At 40.0% G+C, this 18,344-nt stretch overlaps 1 protein-coding gene across 1 annotated transcript in view; it reads right to left on the bottom strand.

Moving 5' to 3' along the window:
• The window catches only part of ANK2 (ankyrin 2, neuronal), a 313,778-nt gene that overhangs the window by 49,939 nt on the left and 245,495 nt on the right, over positions 1-18,344 (bottom strand). The window contains exons 24-27 of the mRNA XM_009888182.1: positions 14,600-14,744; positions 9,158-9,260; positions 8,399-8,502; positions 4,121-4,156 (exon numbers count right to left, since the gene is read on the bottom strand). Coding sequence (XP_009886484.1) covers positions 4,121-4,156; positions 8,399-8,502; positions 9,158-9,260; positions 14,600-14,744 — 388 coding nt within the window. The remainder of the gene's footprint in view (positions 1-4,120; positions 4,157-8,398; positions 8,503-9,157; positions 9,261-14,599; positions 14,745-18,344) is intronic.

Raw genomic sequence — 18,344 nt, forward strand, 5'->3', positions numbered from 1 at the left:
ACAGCATAGAGAGATTAGTGCCAATTATCACGCTAAATACGGAGGAGCTGGTTCACAAAACCGGCTCTATACTACTAGGAAATTTCCAGAAAACAAATTTTGGAGAACTAGTATCAACATAGCGCAAAAGACAGACACCGAAGGGGAAAATTCCTCAGCTCCAGAGCCGCGGTGTAAACGTCTGGAAGGATAGTACGCTGATGCAGGATTTGTAGAGCTGACACAGAATGGAAAAATACATTCTTTTTCACCATTCCACCCTGTTTATTTCCCAGCTTTTTGCTACGTTCAGTTTTTCGTCCACTTATTTAGTCCAATTTCTCTTCACCTCTTTCTTTTTCTTTTTAAATCAGCACATGACACATAATTTGGGGTATGAGACAGAGTCAAGCAAATAGTTCATAACAAAGCATTTGCTGAATCACTGCAGCCTCTTTCTCTGCTTATTTGCTGCACAATAGGGCATTTGGATGGTGACATTACTGTTCCAGGACAGGAAAAGCTTTGCTCTTTTGAAGAACTCTGTATATCAATATCCAAATAATTCGTACAAAACTAACGCATGACATAAAACATGCTTCCTGAGAGATGTGCATTTAGGAAAGTGAAAAAACTGTATGACTAATATAAAGGAAACGAAAAATGCAAATTAATTATTTTGCTGCCCACGCACACACGCGTCATTTCTCCTCTCCCTAATGTTTCTTTTGCCAGATGTTGGGAAGTGACTGCAGACTGAGATTGGAGAAGATTGTGCTCAATGATTGTGCTCAAAATAAAATCTTTGCATCGGTCTTCCCTGCTCTGACTTAAGACTTTGTAAGATCCTCCGTCTGCAAAGGGCACTGGGCACCCTCTGCTCATGCCAACTGCATGATGTAAAAAGTGACTTTTGGCAAAGGAGGAACCTCCACGTTCCAACTGCAGGAAGCACTACCAACCACCGGTGTGCGGAGAATGAAGAGGAGAGGGCTCATTAAAGAGAAACACAAATGGCTGTGAAGAGTTCAAGAGGAAAAAAAAAAAAGAAAAAAAATGTTAATAAAAGGGATTAAAGGGAATCAGAAGGCTCTTACGGGTTGTCACTAGAAGAGGAGAAGAAAGGAAGCATCCTAAAAAGTGAGGCTGATAAATATTCCCTACGTGCTTCTATGATAATTTATTATAATATTAAAAATTAAAGAAAACATAAAAGAAACCAAAACAACTTACAGGAACTCAGTGTAGATAATAGCTACAATTTTCAGAAGGGGTTAAAAACGGCATAACAGGGGAAGGAAAACCTTAGCAGGGACCAACTATGGTTAGGAGAAATGAGGTAAAACTGAGGAGAAGGAAAACAATATACATAGGAGAAGACTTTTGGGCAACTGATAAGTAAGAAAACACTCTTGTGAGCCACTTAAGAGAAAGGTGGCCAAAATAAGTGAACTGCTTCATCAAGCAATGCATCAAAATTACATGTACTTTCCAACAGCAGAAGTCTATTTCAGAACCCGTTTTAAATGTCCTTCCTATAACTACATCTAGGGAAAGCATCCTTCTTTAGCACCGACTTCAGTTTATCTTGGCAACCCATGGCAAGACCCTTAAATTTCAATGAAGTGGTGATTCAAAAATCAAAGCAGCAAAGTCAAAATGTGCACATCAAGGGAAACAATGGGACGCTCTTTCTCAAAACTAAGACAGCCTTTGAGTAACTTTCATTTTCTGCCAGTTTTAAAGGTTCGGTCAGAAATGATGCATCACGCAAACACGTCACCCTGACAGTCTTGCAAACTGGATCAAAACCCAGCTTCCCTGAGATTTTAGCCAGGTGGCCGTCCAATGTAAGAGCCAAATCAAGGAAAGAAATTAGGTTTTGGGAAATCATTGCCTTCTCTCTTTTAAACAGAATGCGGGGGAAATCGGGATTATCTTTTTTTTAAAGAAAAAAGTAAAGAACAAAAGCAGTCCTTTTCTAGGAACAAGTTGTAGACTGCAGCGGAGTCTATACATGCTTCTGTTAAACACATGGTTAGCTGTTACATCAAGCGTCATCCATTCTCACCTAATTTAGCAATAACTGCTCATAAATCAGAGAGGCCATTTCATTCTCTTTAATTTTAGCGCAATTAAAAATGACATCCCTGCTATACGGAAGGTAACGATATCAAATAACGTTGGCTACAGCATCCTTCTGGTTGAGGACGTATATAAAAAGTCCCCGAATCTTTCAGGTTGTTTCCGTGCCTTCTACAGAGAGCAGAGCAAACAGCAACGGGGTTCCTAATGGTTTCACTCGAGCAAAACACAGACAAATATATATATATGCATTGGATTTATCCACCTTACAAGGACAAAAAGTTGTGGTGTGTTTTCATGAAATATTTATGTTTTAGACCTGAGCCCGAGTTATTCCCTTTGCTGATTTCATTCCTATGGAATTTATTCATACCGAATTAACTCTATATCTACGCTCACTTGAAAGATAATAGCAGGATGAAGAAGTAAAATAAAAAAATAGATGCGTCAACACTGGGCCGAGAATAGATAAGAGAAGATATTTATTCTGTTATTTGTGAAGCATCCCTGTTACGTAAAAATAGCTTTGCGGAAGAGTCCCGGTTTCGGGTGGCTGCGAACGCAAAGGCACGGCGGCACTCAAACGCACTTCTCATTCCGCAGAATCATCGGCAGAGCCATGCAAACCTAGCAGCGGGAGGTGTCCTTCTACAACAGGCAACCGCTCTAGCTCTTTGAGCACACAAAACCAGGAGAGGCAAAAATCAAGGCAGCCCCACTTTCATACGGTCAGTTCAGGTACGGTTATTCTTTCAAAGTAGCTAAAGGCAGGCACACATGCTCTCATCGGGTGGCAGGAAACAACACAAAGCTCTAACACGTCGGAGAGACACATTTACGAACTCTTCTGCGCGCGTTATCGTAATTTGTAAAAGAAACCGGGAAACAAGGAGATAGCAGCGTTCAGCGTTAGTCGCAGTGTGAAGAAGCAGAAACAAACAATCAGGGTGCTTCAGCCATTGTAAAGTGTTCAGCTGGAGAAGGAAAACTGATAGAGAATCCCAAATTAAGAAAAAAAGGCCTCGATCCAGCTCCCGCTGAAGTCAACAGCAAGTCATTCCACTACCTCAGGGTGCTTTCCATCAGGCTGCAACTGTGCCATACAGAAACAAGGCAAAATATACGTTCCAGGAGGACAAAAAACATGATCCTACACGGGAAACCACTAGAGACTTAACTTATGTTAACAGTCTCTTCCTTGCGTTAGTCGAATACAGAGAGATTGAGTGCCGTGACCCAAAAATATGGGTTTGTAGGTTGGGGGTTTTATTTAGCCATTTAGTAATTTTGCACAGGTGAATATTTAAGAAGATTTTCACCTTTCTACGGTTGCATTAAAGGCAATGAAGAGGTACACTGCCAATAAACACTCAGTTTGCCAAGTGAAGACAATCTCCTTCGGGGAGGTGTTTGGTGGGGGACACAACGTGCCAGTGATTCAACCACTGATTAACTGAGGTCGCACATAAAATGCCCGTGGCGTGAAAAATTAAATATTATAGTGGGTCAGTGCTGTTATTCTACTAGATCCAATATGGTGGCACAATTTGGAAAACACAGCCTAGGCACTGGCTCTGCAATATTCTTTATATGGACAAGTGAGATAAAAGGCCCACTTTGTAACTAAACCTACCTACAGTGGTTTGTGTTGGATTCTTTGCTGGTTGGTTGGGTTTTTTTCCTTCCTTTTACTAATATTAAACCATGCCACCAACAGGGAAAAGGTATTGTTAATTAAATCAATGGTTAAAACTATCTAGGAATGTCTAGGGCGCTTTGTTAAGTTTTTTTGCAGTGGACTTATTCTGTGACCAGCATTCTTTTCTTATAGAGGACATAGCAGAGGGGAGAAAGTGGACGCTTACTGTATTAAGAAGAGAAACAGGGCCATGTGTAACTATTACTGCTAGTCGGAGTAGATCTATTATTTTTTTTTCTCTTGGCTAACGAGCAGTATCAAATCACTAAAGCATCCTGAAGTGAGGTAAGAGAGGAGGGTAAACAGGGTGCGTGAGAAGTGCAATGTATTAAAGAAAGAAATTATGCAGAAGTTCACCTGCTGTTGTCATGATCAAGACATGGAGAAGAGCATCTGCAATAGAATAGATGATTTAACATCAAAAAAGAAAAGAAAGGGAAAAAAAAGAATGAGTTAAATGAAATACTGAAATATTGGAAAAATGAAACAGATTTCTAAATGAAACACATGAACATATATATGCATATTCATTACACGTGAGAAGGTAGGAGTGAGTATGGAAGATCAGCCTACATAAACATCCTTGGTAACAAATGGTTACTACTACTACAGCAGTAATGCTAGAGTGATCTGGTTTCTCTACGTACATCCTCAAACTGGAAGTCGGGTCCCTACTATGTACAGTTAGACTCCGAGTAAATCTTTCAGAACCAGTTTAGGGAAAACGCTACTTGCTTTAGGTACCCACATCTGAAATTTGGACCATGCTGCATCAAAGGGTAAGGTATCTAAGGTAATGCCAGCCAGCGTTCCCGATAACACAATAAATCATGATTTTCTTTTCTTCAAATTTCCTATCAATATATTCTGTCCTCCACTTTCTTCCATTTGAACATGTTTCTTGTCCTCCTTTTGTTCTGTGCTACAGAATGACAAATTTCAAACGCTCAGTTTGACCTCTTTCAGCTCTTAATATTAAGTGGCCAACTTTTTATTATATATATATATATCTCCATTGCCATTTTCTTCCACCGACGTGAACAGCGATTTGCTCTGAATGAAACACGCCTGCTGTTTTTCCTTATTGTAACTTTCTGAGTAAAGGTCATAAAGGCTACAGTATAATTTGATATCATTTAGACTTTCACATTTTAGAAATGACTATCAGCTGGTCGCTGCCAGGTCCTGTTTCCGTAACTATTTCCAGGGAACTAATCTCACATTGGGGAAAGCAACTTTACGGATTCGAAATACAACACTCGAAATATATTTTGTTTACCTTGTTAGCAAGGATCCAGCCTCCTTTTTTGCAGACATGCAGCTAAGAATGATAATTCACATTATTTGTCACAGTACGAGCTGCCCGCTCCCTCATCCTTCTCCCCTTTCCATTGACGGAAGCAACAACTTCCAGAAAGGTAAATTCACTAATAATATCCCAACTGTTTCAGTTTGTCAGATACAAGTACTGATACGCTTGGATCATTTATTAGTCAAACAGGCACTTATTCATCAAATCATATATATATATAAAAAAAATCGGTATCTTTCATTAAAAAGGAGTTTTACTGCGAGCAAGTCAGAGTTGGGAAAACCGCAGAGCTGCTACAGGTCTTGCTCTAGAACACAAAAGCAAGTTAATATCAAAGCATCGACTCAAAGCTCCTTCCTCACAGTGCCATGCAGCATGTCAGATTTGCCCCTCTTCTTATCTGCTATACTTTTACATACTTGCCAGTAAAATCCTTAGAAACATAATCTATGCAACTATATTGTGGATTTTTATTTTTTTTTTTACTGTGTCACCAGAACTCAGGTATTAAAACAACATCATTTTTCAGGTGATTTATACTTTAAAATCTTACAGTCGGCCTTGTTTTTACCATTCACGCTTAACTACTATGGCTGACAGAGACATAAGAATATGATACTGTCAAGCAACGACTAAATCCTGCCAGTGAAATCTTGTTCAGTGGGTTTTTTTGCCTTCCAACTTAATGAAAATATACGTATTCTTCTACAATAGGATATTGGGAGGTATGAGATTAAAACTGTGAAACGCATTTGCATTTATGTAGGCATTAGTTTTGTCTCTCATAAGGCTTCAGAAGGAAGTGATACATAATATACCCTAATACTACCTAATTATTTTCTTGTTTTCCAAACGGCTGCCAAAGACTCTGAGCAAAGATATTGCTTTTCTTTCCTTATGGATGAAATTACCAACGTATTGGAACAATAGGTACATTTAAATTTTACATGGATGGTTAAAACATTTTCCCCTTCTGAAATTTCCGAGAGGGGAGGAGTTTGGGTTAGTTATGCAAAGGCTGAAATATACGCCTGCGAAATTCCACACCGAGAGAACATCTCTCTATCGATTTATCCCTTCGCTTGGGGGTGTTACACTGTGATCCACAGAAACACCCCCCTACAATGGGAGATGGGTAAGAACCCAACAACAATTTGGGGTCAGCCACTGAAGCAGTGCAGGGAGAGCACAGCGTCATTTCTTTTCCCCTCAGATTGCACAGAATATGTCATTAAGATCATCCGTGCCAAACAAATTACTGTCCAATACGTTGCTGATGTGTTACTTTATACCAACACGGTCTGAATTCAAGCAACTTCCAGCGTTTTGGGCAAAACCAAGGCCATACCCTTCCTTAAAGCCACTAACAATGTTTATACAGGACTTCTTTTCAAACACTAAGAGTATTCTTTCACGACAGATATATACTACTTCAGTGTGTGCGCCTGAAATGTCAGCAGTGCGGCTAGTTCGTTAAGAACCTCGTAACGGTGTGTGTCTGTGTATGAAGGAGGGTGTAGGTGATGTTCCAGCTAAGTGAACGCAACAATCGTGCGCACGGCACTTCTACAATCGGTTCACTTTTAAAATAAGGTCCTAAAAGGTCCTAAAATAAGGGCCTCAACTCTAGAAGCCAATGTATTTTCCTAAAAAACAAGATGTAAACAAGATGCACCCCGACAGTTTACGGTAACTTAATGACCTGGACAAATCTAAGCAAGATAAAAACGAAGCGTTGTACAGTCTTTTCCAAAGGTTAAGTAATCCTTATTATAGGTTTCTTTATTACAATATTTAGTGGCAAGTTAGTAGGTATATATAAAAAGAAGAACGTAATTTGTGTTGTGTTAAATGTTACTATTTCATACGAGGCTGCAGAGAGCGTCGCTCCTCTTTAAAATCAGATATTCTTACCCAACTGCTGGCATTCTGGTCATCCAAACAGATCTAAATAGCACTAATATTTTTTTTAAAAGAAAAATGATTGCACATCCAAGGAATAAAAGCCACTCTTCTAGGAAGTATTTAGTTCATCCTCTGCAATCACTGGAAAGTCATACCTTTCCGAAAATGAAAAGGAATACATCCTTTGGAAAAAGTCTGTAAACTATTTAGGGTTAGAATAAACCACCAAAGCAATTTTAAAACTCCCATATACTGACATATATATATATATAAACACATACATACTGTACACATCAAGTATTTTCATTTAATTGGTTAATTTTAGAGCTCAAGAAAAGCAAATCCAAACAACACTGGTCACAGCCAAATATCCTGCTACCAGCGAACAAACTGCTCAGATATGTCACAAATCAGCCAATTTGCCGTCGCAGTTATGACAATACTGTTCCTCTTCTAGCCCAGGACTGCCTGTCATTCCAAATGGGACTCCAGTGCTATTTTTTTGAAAGATATGGACTGTGAGATTGTTGCAAACTCATTTGAGATTAACAAAAAAATAAAAAGAAAATCTTTCTCCTTGTGACGTCCTGCCCTGCTGCGTACAACGCAGCTCCACAGAAATGAAATGCTTCTTCATGATACCACTTTCTTATGAATTTCATCTGCACACGCCTCATCAAATCTGACGGCAAGACACAAGCGTAGAAAAGAACCAAATTACTTCAAACACGGTAAGTAAGAGCGCTTAATCCAAATGAACTCACAGATTTTGAGGGCAGCCAAGATAAGCTTTGTGAGTATGAATTTGGCTGGCCCTGCACTTTGACCTGTCTTACTGGGTTTCAATGAGCTCGCCTAAATGCAAGTGCTTACGAAGAGTGAGTTGTGAGAACGCAGGAGCAGAGTGGCCAAATCCGTGCAAAGCACATGATGTTTAGGTTGTTTGTCTGTTACACGGTTCATGTAATTTAAAATCCTTGGTTTCTTTTTTTTTTTTTTTTTTAGCAATCGTGACAAACACTGGAGTCGGTGCGTACCTAAGCTACTTCACGAGCACAGGAAGCACTCGCCATCTGGAGCGATTAGGCCCTTGGTCTCAATCATCACTAACTTTAAAAAGGCACTGTGTTTATTCCTCCAGAAAATCCACACAAAGGCACGCGTGTACGTGTCAATTATCTCGTTCATTCCTCTTGAACTCGACTGAAAGCCCACTGACGTGCAGTGATTTCAGTGGATGGTCTTGGTACTCAGGCTCGCTTGACTGTCAGAGCTTAAGAGAGCATAACCATTTATTAACAGCTCTAGGAGGCAATGAATTAAAATACAACTCCTAGTTAAGCATTAGTTGAAGCTGCTGCCACCGCAGGTATTCTGTTTCGCTTTTTTTTTAATATAATGCTAATTGATACACTCACCCTGAATGAATAGGGCTGGAAGAAAGAGCCACATTGTCCAAGTTTTCAGGGCCCCAGCTTAAGCGATATGAATTCCTTTCAGCTTCTTTGGCCAGAGTTGTTACCTTGGTAAGCAAAAAACCCTCCTTTTTACTACAATAAAATCAATTAATCAACCAAACAATAAGAAGATGTATTTTGCGTAGTAGTGCCTAAAGCGTTTTAACTTTTTTTTTTTTTAAAAAAAAAGAACACAAAAGAGTAATAATAGCATTAAGATCTTAGAAACCCCTTATTGTAACGTTTTGTACTTGCTCAAAGTACTGATATGTTAGTGGTCCCAGTGAAAAGAATGCTGTGATTTACCAAAGTGGCATTTTCTAAATCTTTTTTTTTTTTTTTTTATTAACTACAAGCGTGCTTCCGGATAGTATCTTTGAGAACAATGGCATTGAGTTCATTAGATGACCTGAATATTTAGCCCAACGGCTGCTACCATCATTCAAAAATCAGCTAAAATGTAGAGCATTATAAAGACAGTCCCTGTACTATATTCACACATCTCTTTATTTTGGAATAGAGTTTATATCTCTTTATTTTGGAATAGAGTTTAATATGGCACAGCATAATTTGCCATTAAATATCAACGAAAATTAGATTTATATTAAAACAAACAAAGCAGCACACACGGCACGGCATCGTGAATACAATCTAAACTGTAATCTTTTCATCTTTCTGTATTTATCCAACCGATAAGCGGACTGAAGAGCATTTGCTTACCTGCTGGCTGGGGATTACCACCGTGTCGTCAATCATGGCGCTGTCCCTCAGGTAGGAGGCATGGCTCAACGTGTGGGACCTGTCTGAACTGAAGGATCGCAGGCTGGGAGGTTGGTAGGATGCCATAGCAATATATCGGCAGTACAGATGATGTTGTAAAGGTGTCATGATAAGAGCGAGTGGGAGAACGAAAAAAAAGCGTGCTATTAGCAATATGATGCAGCTTCCAGGGGGAGTAGATAACAGTCACGGGGGAAAAAACAGAGCTTTACCAATCTGTGCTGTGCCACCTTTCCCACCAAGGGCCACAAAGTCTTTTGACCGACTTATTTGCTTCAAAATGCAGAACCTAGAGACTAATCTAGATGACAGTTTACTTTATACTCACAAATACTTTACACTTGGCTTTGTGGCACGATAGTTTCCTTATAACAAAGAGCATGAATTTCTTTTAAGTAAGGCTCTTTGGAGAAGTTCTCTCTCCTGCTACGTCACGCTAGCAAACCGCTATGGAAAACCAGAAGGCTAACACCTGAAGAAAAGCTGAAACGACCCTTTCTGAAGCTTTGTTACGATCTACCCTCTCGCCTTAACGCTGGAAATAAGGAAGCTTGGTATCGTCCCCTGGAAGGTACACACAGCGAGGTGAATTGTGGCCAGCCGCAAGCTCCTGTGTAAAACAAAATTCTTCCTCTGTATGCCAAGAGCATCTTTAGAGAGGCAGTCCGAATGTGAGCACCGTTTGCTTTGTAAGTACACACAGCTCTACAGAAAACTGGTTGCTGTAGCAATGAGAGATGCAAAGCAGTAAATAAGCTGCTTCCAAGCACTGGCTCGGAATGTAACTGCGGTATCCACTAGCAAAAAGCAAAAAAAAAAAAAAAAAAAAAGGACAAATAAGACACCACAGAAGGACTTATTGAGGTAAATGGGGTTTCTGCTACCGAATTGTAGTAGTTTTGTCCTTTAAATGTTCACTCGCAGCAGTATTACAATGGTGATTTTTCAAAAACAGATCAACCACCTTCAGATGTCGTACGTGTACTCTGTGACGTTGTTCTGTACCTTGAGGACTACAGTACGTGTAACTGAAGGAAGCAGCTTTATTTTCATGGCTTACACATCCATGAGTAGCACTCATCATGACTAACACACTGGATCAGAACAATAGGCCATTTATCCAGATACACAGATTTTGAAGGGACAATTCATTTTCAGCAGTTAGCAATAAAATCGTCGTGAATGTTATGGACAAGAGATTCAAGTGCTTTAAATGCAGATCTTGTTGGAAATCATATTTTACCATCTGATTCAGACCAGTCAGCCTTTTTTAACAATAGCTACGTTCACTCAACAATTGTTTTTGTATGCATTTTTAGAAGCAAATGGTTCTCTTATTTTTATGAGAAATATATGACATTGAAGACTAATCAATGCTATTGATCATTGATTTATACCAATGGCCTATTCAGCATACTAGATGGATTGTACAAAACTGAAAGCAAAGATAGCTATTACACAAGTACCAGCCTTAGGGAAGTTTTGAGAAAAAAAACCAACAAACCAACAAGAAATAATCTCTCTCTTACATGTCATGAAATGTCTTTCCCCCAGACACGGGGAAGAGGTGAGAGATGTAAGGCTGGTACTAGTGGAATTGTGCATTTCTGGAATCCCATTCTGATTCCATTAAAACAACCAACAAAATTTCAGTGGGGACAGAAGCTGACCCTAACTGTCTGCATACAACATTGCAGAAAAAAATTATGAAAGGGAATCTTGACTGAAGAGTATTTTGGTGAAACATTTTAGAGTGATTTGGGTTGGCCGAGTACACCTTGCTTGTTTGTAACAAGAGCGCTCCAGCGAACGTTTGTTCTTTGGCTGAAAAATAAGCCTCAGCAGCAGACCCCATTTGCCGTCATTATCCTTTATTCATTTCAACGGTTTGACACTTTCCGAACTGCTTCGCTGCGCCATGCAATGCTTGTAAGAGGTTCACCATCCAAGTTGTAGGTTCTGCTATTCAGCTCATGTCATGTCCTGGATAGATACTGAACGAAAGGAAGCGTGGACTAGATTTGACTGGTTATCTGTACGGTGATTTTGTCTATATTCTCCTGCAAGTACTGGGCACTGCTGCCACCACCACTACAAGTAGCCCAGTACATATCCACTAGGTGGTACCTCTACTTAAGCTCCAGTAAATATCCAATACGTTGAGGGTACGGATGTTATCTACAGGAAAGGTATGCAAAAGCATGACTGAGGTCTGTAGGAAATTTGAAGTTTAAATTTTCTGCTACCCTTAATTTCAAAACTACTGTTCAGATGACGCTGCCCCTCTTCTGTCAGCTATACCAGCTAAACGAAGAGCAAACCAGTAGTTCAAAGGTCTGCGCTTCTGCGACTTAGATATGAAGGTACCGACTGAAACGCCAGTCCAGTTACGGAAGTGTAGTGGCACTTTTTTATTATTGTAATAAGTCTTAGAGAATCCCGTAAAAAAACCCCAAACCTAAATCAGAGACAAAACTAATGTCTAAATACAGATTCTTTCCGAATCTGGTTGATGAATCTTAAGTCACAGGGGTTGTGGGGTCAACAGCCCTCTACTCAGCCCCAGAAACTGAACTGTGGAACCCAGGAATGCTACAAAGCTCCTGAGGATAAGAAACGCGTCTTGCCCGTGTTAGGTAATTGCACAGGCACGTATCACCCACCTCGTCTAAGCTCTGAATAAAGCCCAGGTGGTAATCAGAATAAAAGCAGCACACTCTAGCCAAGTTTCTAATCTGGATGACCGGGAAACCACGTTGCAGTACACATCCACCTGCCAGCCTAGAGGGAGCTCTGGCAAGCCCGAGGTTCAGCTGAGTGCATCTCTTGTTGTGGGAAGTATATGTTGTTTCAGATGCTGGGAAAAGAACCTGACATCATCGAAAACTATATAAATCAGCCTTGAAAACGTTTCTCTACTCAAAGACCAAAAGCCTTCCTCACGCTTGTCTTAGACTGGAAAAGCGGAAGGGCCTTCCAATGAAATGTCTTTTCAAACACTGGTGATCTGATATGGCCCGAATTAGTTCTGCCTCTCAATATCCAGATGGAGAATCCACCTAGTGTAGTCCATTCTCTTTAATTTTTATTCTACCACTGCTTCCCCACGTAGAGAAGGAAAATGGCCACCAGCTGGCGTGATCTAGTGCAACATCCCCGATCCTTGCTAACGCTATCTGTACTGGAATCGTCGAAGTTTCTGTGGGACTGTGGCCTTTCCAGAGAGAGAGCACTGTCGGATCGGTATTCACCCCTCCATATCATACTCATTTGAGACCATAACTATCTCCAACGGCAGCGTCGTTCATTTGGTTCTCCAAATCAACCTTCCGGCATACAGCAGGCCTCCAAAATGGATGAAGAGAGACGGGAGCCATAAGAGGATATAGAGACAACATGTTTTCATGCTATGTAATACCTACCTGGGCATGGTGCTAATGAAAGCATATGAAAAAAGAATGAAGGGGAGAGAGAAATAAAATAAATAGGAAAGATGGTTATAAAAGAAAATGACATGTTTTTAAATCAAATAGTTTAATGCGTAAGATTACATGAGTCTAGACTGCTAATGCTATTTTGCTTTACTGAATTTCTTGAAAAACCAAAGGCAGTATAACGCAATGAAAAATCACATTAAAGCAAAAGCAAAGTAATTTAAGCAGTCTATGTGAAAATTCTTACAACCGGTAACCTGACAGTGACAGAAAGTGAGACCGTGGAGTTAGAAAGACGTACTTTTTTCTTTTGTTCTTTCTCCCTTTATAATTTTGCATCATTTCATTATAATCATGCTTGGTACAGGATGCGAAATAATTTTCACACAACACAAAACAAAACACATAATTACATGCCAGTGAAAACCTACCGACATTCACTGACAGTATTTAAAAGCTAAAATATTCTAAATGGGAGCAGAAACTGGCTTAACACTTGCCTGCACGATCATTTCTATACATCTTAAAATTTGAAAACGAGGAAAACTTTGTTGCCGCTCGAAAGTGTGTGATAAAAGGGTTTGATTTTTAAGCATTCTGATGTAGTTCACAAACATCCTCTGAGACTTAAAAAGCCACACAGTCACTGCGTTTTCAGTGGATTCACTGAAGCTGTCTAAAAACCAACAAAGACTCCAAGCTTAGAAGACCTGAATGAGGAGGGATTCACACAGGCTGGGAGGCAAAGCGAACCGTTTCCTGACATCTTTTGTCCCGGGAGCAATTCATAGCCTACTCAAGTAAACAGAATGGATCCTACTGATTTCACTGAGCTTCGGAAACGCTGCCAGAATAACAATCAAGACTGGAGAATGAGCTACGTTAAAAATTCCTTCTGTTGCCAAGATCTCAACTTTTTTTTTTTTCTCTCTCTTTTTTTTTTTTCCCCCCTTTAGTGAATCCCAATTCTAAAGGCAGTAAGTCTGGAGACGTTGCTGATTTACACTAGTGGCATTTGCAAACAGGAACGCCTGGGTAGCCCATTCTAAACTCAAACTGGGGTGCTAATCTGCCAGTTCGAGCCTACACTTACGCTCACTAGTAAAGGCTCTCATTTTGAAAAGAGAACTCCGTATTTTTTGTAGACTATAGTGACATTCTCTAAAATAATAATAATAAAAAAATAAAGCTGCAGGCGTTATTATTTCACAAATAAATCTAGGCTTAAGTTCAACTTCTTCAGTATAAGCATATCAGTAAGTTTTCTGGACTGAACACATTTTTCTAATTTTTTATTTTTTTTTTTTAATTTACAGCATATTTACCGTATTGTGCCAGTAAAAGGAAAATGATTTTTTTTCCTGCTCTTTCCTGCATCACAGTTTTCATCAACCATGATGAAAAGGAGTCCATGTGCTTGCTAACAATATACTCACTGCCAGTCCAATGCGGAATGACCAAGCCCGTTGCTCCTTTCCTTCTACCTACAGCCAAACTGCTCTAAAAAGTCGGCTCAAGTAACGCTAAAACACCGTATCCAACTACCCGCCCATCCCCTGACTCATGACAGGAGGAGACGGGGATGATTCAGAAGCCCCCCCCGCAGACAGCCAGGCTCTTCTTCCTTTGCCCGACCACAAAGACAATAAAGCAAGCTCTGCCTTTTCAAGAACCAAATAAGAAATCACAACCAAGTTCTTCACCAGACTCTGAGTACAGTATCAGTGCCAAACGTATTCATTTCTGGACCGGTCAGGAAATATTCCTCCCGACCACACCTTCCTCCTACAAAGTGACGACTGCCACGCTGACGTACCTCATGAAGAAATGTTGACAAGTTCATCCCATGCCTCCCTTGAGTTAAAGACCCCAAGAAAGGGATTTCAAACATTTATAACAAACCGCGTGCAGAATTATCATAAGAAAAGATACATGTCCAGGCAAATACCTGTCAGATCGTCCTCCTTCCAAGCTGTACCTTAGGTAGTTCATACCATCTAAGAACTGGCTGCTCGGTAAAGAGTCATCTCCTAGTTCTCTGAGGTCTTCTGGCCTAAGGTACTCTCCTCCATCTCCTGTCATTGTGTCATCACCTTTAAACCAACCACAGAAGGGACAGAGATAAGCACACGCACAAGTTAGATTGCAGTTACGTGTTGGGATCCAGCAGCTGGATGGCACAATAAAGAGGAAAGCATTTTCCACTCAGGAAACACTGCAAACCGCAAGCAATTAATGCATTTAATGAAACTGGCACTCCAGGCAAGATTTAAAAAATAAATAAATGAAAAAATAGAAATCAAGGTGATTAATCAGTTAGATTTAATCGCATTTTTGCTGTCGCACATACTGGTAAGGGACAAATTTCTTTGGTACTTTCTAAAGCATGGTCTCTCTGTTCCTTTATCCATTTTCCTTTTATCCATTCCTTTATCCATCCTCTCTGGTCACAGCTATGTATCACAGCCTGACAGTTTATCATTAAATATAACTACTGACTTGACTGTAAGCTATGCGTTTTCAGCTGAAAAAGTGTTTTCTGTGGCCTTATGCCTGACAGTTGCAAATCCTAATTTAAACTCTCCATTGTCCAAACTCCACATCATATGAGGCTGTCTCACCCATGTTCCAACATCCTTCTGTGATCAGCAAAAAAATTCTTATTTCTGAAGCACGGAGACAGCCAGAAACTGGAAACAAGCTCATACGCGTAGATGGTAATGATCATTAATCTCTGAAGTAATTCATGTTGCATCAAAGCCGAAATGATCATTGTTTATCTGGCACGGTAACCTTTTTGCACATACTCTGAATAACAGGGTTTAATTATTTTTTTTTTTTTAGGTCGAAAATTATTTTCCCCAGGAAATTCTGTCTATATGAAGTCACCGTTTGCTTTTCCCCAGCAGACTCACAAAGCAGATTACATTGCCAGGCGACATGTCGATGTTTCTTTTCATTCCCATTTGCAACGCGGTTTCTCTCCCCAGTTTCTGCCTGGAGATTTCAGCCGCTTTCCCGACGGTTAATTACGACTCTACGAGCCTGCCAGAGCTGCAGGGTGGCCTGCAGAACCGCACAGCATGACCCGAGACCACCGATATCTTCAAACTTTCTCATTTTCTAAGCTGCTTGGGCAAACATCAAGAACCTGAAGCTCAGTTTCATGAAGGAGACTGCAACTGTTATAGAGGAACGGTCTTTCGGGGACTACGCGTTCTGGGGGCAGTAATTCACCCCGATATCCTGAGACACACAAAGGCTTGTAAAGGTTAGTTAAGTGGCATCCATGCTGTTTCAAACAGAATTCATTCGGGCACCAGGACAGCTGCCACTTGTGAGATTTAAAGTCTTAATAAAGCGAAATTGCAAAACGTAATTATTGTTGCTGCTGCTATATCTGGTCGAGCATCTTCCCCCCGCCCCAAAAAACCCATTATTGGTATTACAAGCTACAGGAGTGGAAGAAAGAAACTTTGATATTTGTTTTCATGAAAGAAATCAAGCCAGTTTTTCTAGTTTGATGTTTCAGCTAATAAATAAATAATTTATAATGTGTCATCTAAAACTAAGTAACCTTTGTCTTTTTAAAATATGTTTTGTTTACAGAAATATTATATGTAAAAATGAGGCCTAAATCTTTTCAGTGTAACAACAAAAGCTCTTGAAAATTCCATCTGCCCACATTAAGAGGGAGAAAACTGGGCACAGTTTCACAGAAAACAATAAAATGCATTTAATCATTGCATGTTTCCTGTCTCCTGACAGACGATGCCTCCTGTTTCCTGGGAATGTCACATTATAAAGCATGGGGCTTAGCGAAAACTTGGAAGATATTAAGGCAATGCTGTTAATCAAACAGTAAAAGGAATTTCAAGTTATACTTCAAATAAATGAGATACTTCTAATCACGCCAGACATTCCATCTGTAATAGAAACAAAGGCAAAATCTTCACCACTTTCATCACACCCACATCCTTTAAGAAAAAATAAATAGCCAAACTCTACTCTTATTTCAGCTTTGGCGTCTCATCTAAGAGTTGTCAATAATGGCTCTCAAGTAACACTAGCTGTTTTATGTGATGTCAACAGCTGCAAACGGTAATAAGACTGTCCATGAATATTTCACAACGTCTTCAGAACATTTATCTGTGGGTAAGACAGCCTACTTGCCAGCATACGAGTCTTGAGTGAGCTAAAAGAAGTTTTAAAGAAGAAGAAGTTAAAGAAGAAGAAGTTAAAGAAGAAGAAGTTAAAGAAGAAGAAGTTAAAGAAGAAGAAGTTGAAGAAGAAGAAGATGAAGTTAAAGAAGAAGTTATTCCCAAGTCATTCCCTGCCAACCCCTTCTACCCTTTCATCTTTCCTTAACGAGATGAACTCCCCAAACAAGTAGCGCCTCCTAGTACACGAAAGAGAAAAAATACGCATTTTGTAGGAATGATTGTGTAGGAATATAAAATTTCATATGATTGTGGTTTCCCCGAATATTTTAATTCCTGCTTTGCAGCGCAATGGCATGTACGCAAAGGGAATTATTCCGAGTCTGTGTAACAAGCACTCATTCATCCTGCCAGGAATACTGTGTTGTCATTAAAAGACCTAACACGGCTATATTGACGAGTCTCAGTCAATTCAAACGTACACAGACACATTATCTGCTGAGAAGAAATTACATATTCGGCTGACCATAGGCTTTTTCACACGGCAAATCTTACCAGATGGTAGTTTTGTGGCAGTACAAGAAACAATCCTTTTTAATCATGCCGGAAACGGTTAATCTGCCATCACGTTCCCCATCAAATTAACGACAGTAATGTTTTCACCACTCATTAAGCAGTTTGTGAGAAACAGAGCCCTTGGCAATGATGCTCCACGATTTGCAGTGGCCATCTATGAACTTACAGGCAGATTTTCAAAGAGTAACCCGCTTGGTGATTTATCTTCTAGTTACTTGAAAGAACACCTTCCTTTCTTCAGTGATACCAAGAGACTTTCAGAGGTTTACTTGACAGGTGAAAACACGCTACAAAACACGGGGTGACCTTGTACTGTGCCCCAATTAAAGCATTCTTCTTCAGCCCTGGCTTCATCACTGCTACTGCCCATCCCTCAAATATCCCTAAAAATTTTGTCCAAATCTGCCTTTCTGAATAATGTCATCTTCTTTAGGGCAGGTTTGAAAGGAAATAAAATGTGCTAGAAGGGAGTACCAAGTATCTGGACTCTCTTAAAAGAAACACTGGAGTTTTACTGGTCAGGACACTGGAAAAAGAAGAAGAAGAAAAAAAAAAATTAAAATCCCTAAACCTAGGAATCTATTTATGTTTAAACAAAAAGTGGCCAATAGAGTCCCCGCACTTGCTGCTGCTGTTATTTTTTTCTTTGCAGAGTGCAAATAACTCCCAATGTGACGGGCAGCTGTTCCAGACCGTAAGACACAAGGTGTGATGGTCCCACTGCACTGTTGGCAATAATCTGGTTAGTCCATTCCTCTGTTCCCAGTGGCCAAACTAATGCCCTGGAACAAGCCACAAGACTCTCCAAAAGCATACATTTTGTACAAGTTTGCAACACTTGGGGTTGTTTCTTTTCTGCTCAGAAGGGCCATCGAAGAAAAATCAAAGGAGATCACTCGAAGCAAGAAGATGGATAACAAAGGGTGGGACTGGCAAGGGCCAGGTTGCGGGGACAGC

This window comes from Charadrius vociferus, unplaced genomic scaffold (genome assembly GCF_000708025.1).
Source record: "Charadrius vociferus isolate BGI_N301 unplaced genomic scaffold, ASM70802v2 scaffold767, whole genome shotgun sequence".
NCBI lineage: Eukaryota > Metazoa > Chordata > Aves > Charadriiformes > Charadriidae > Charadrius > Charadrius vociferus.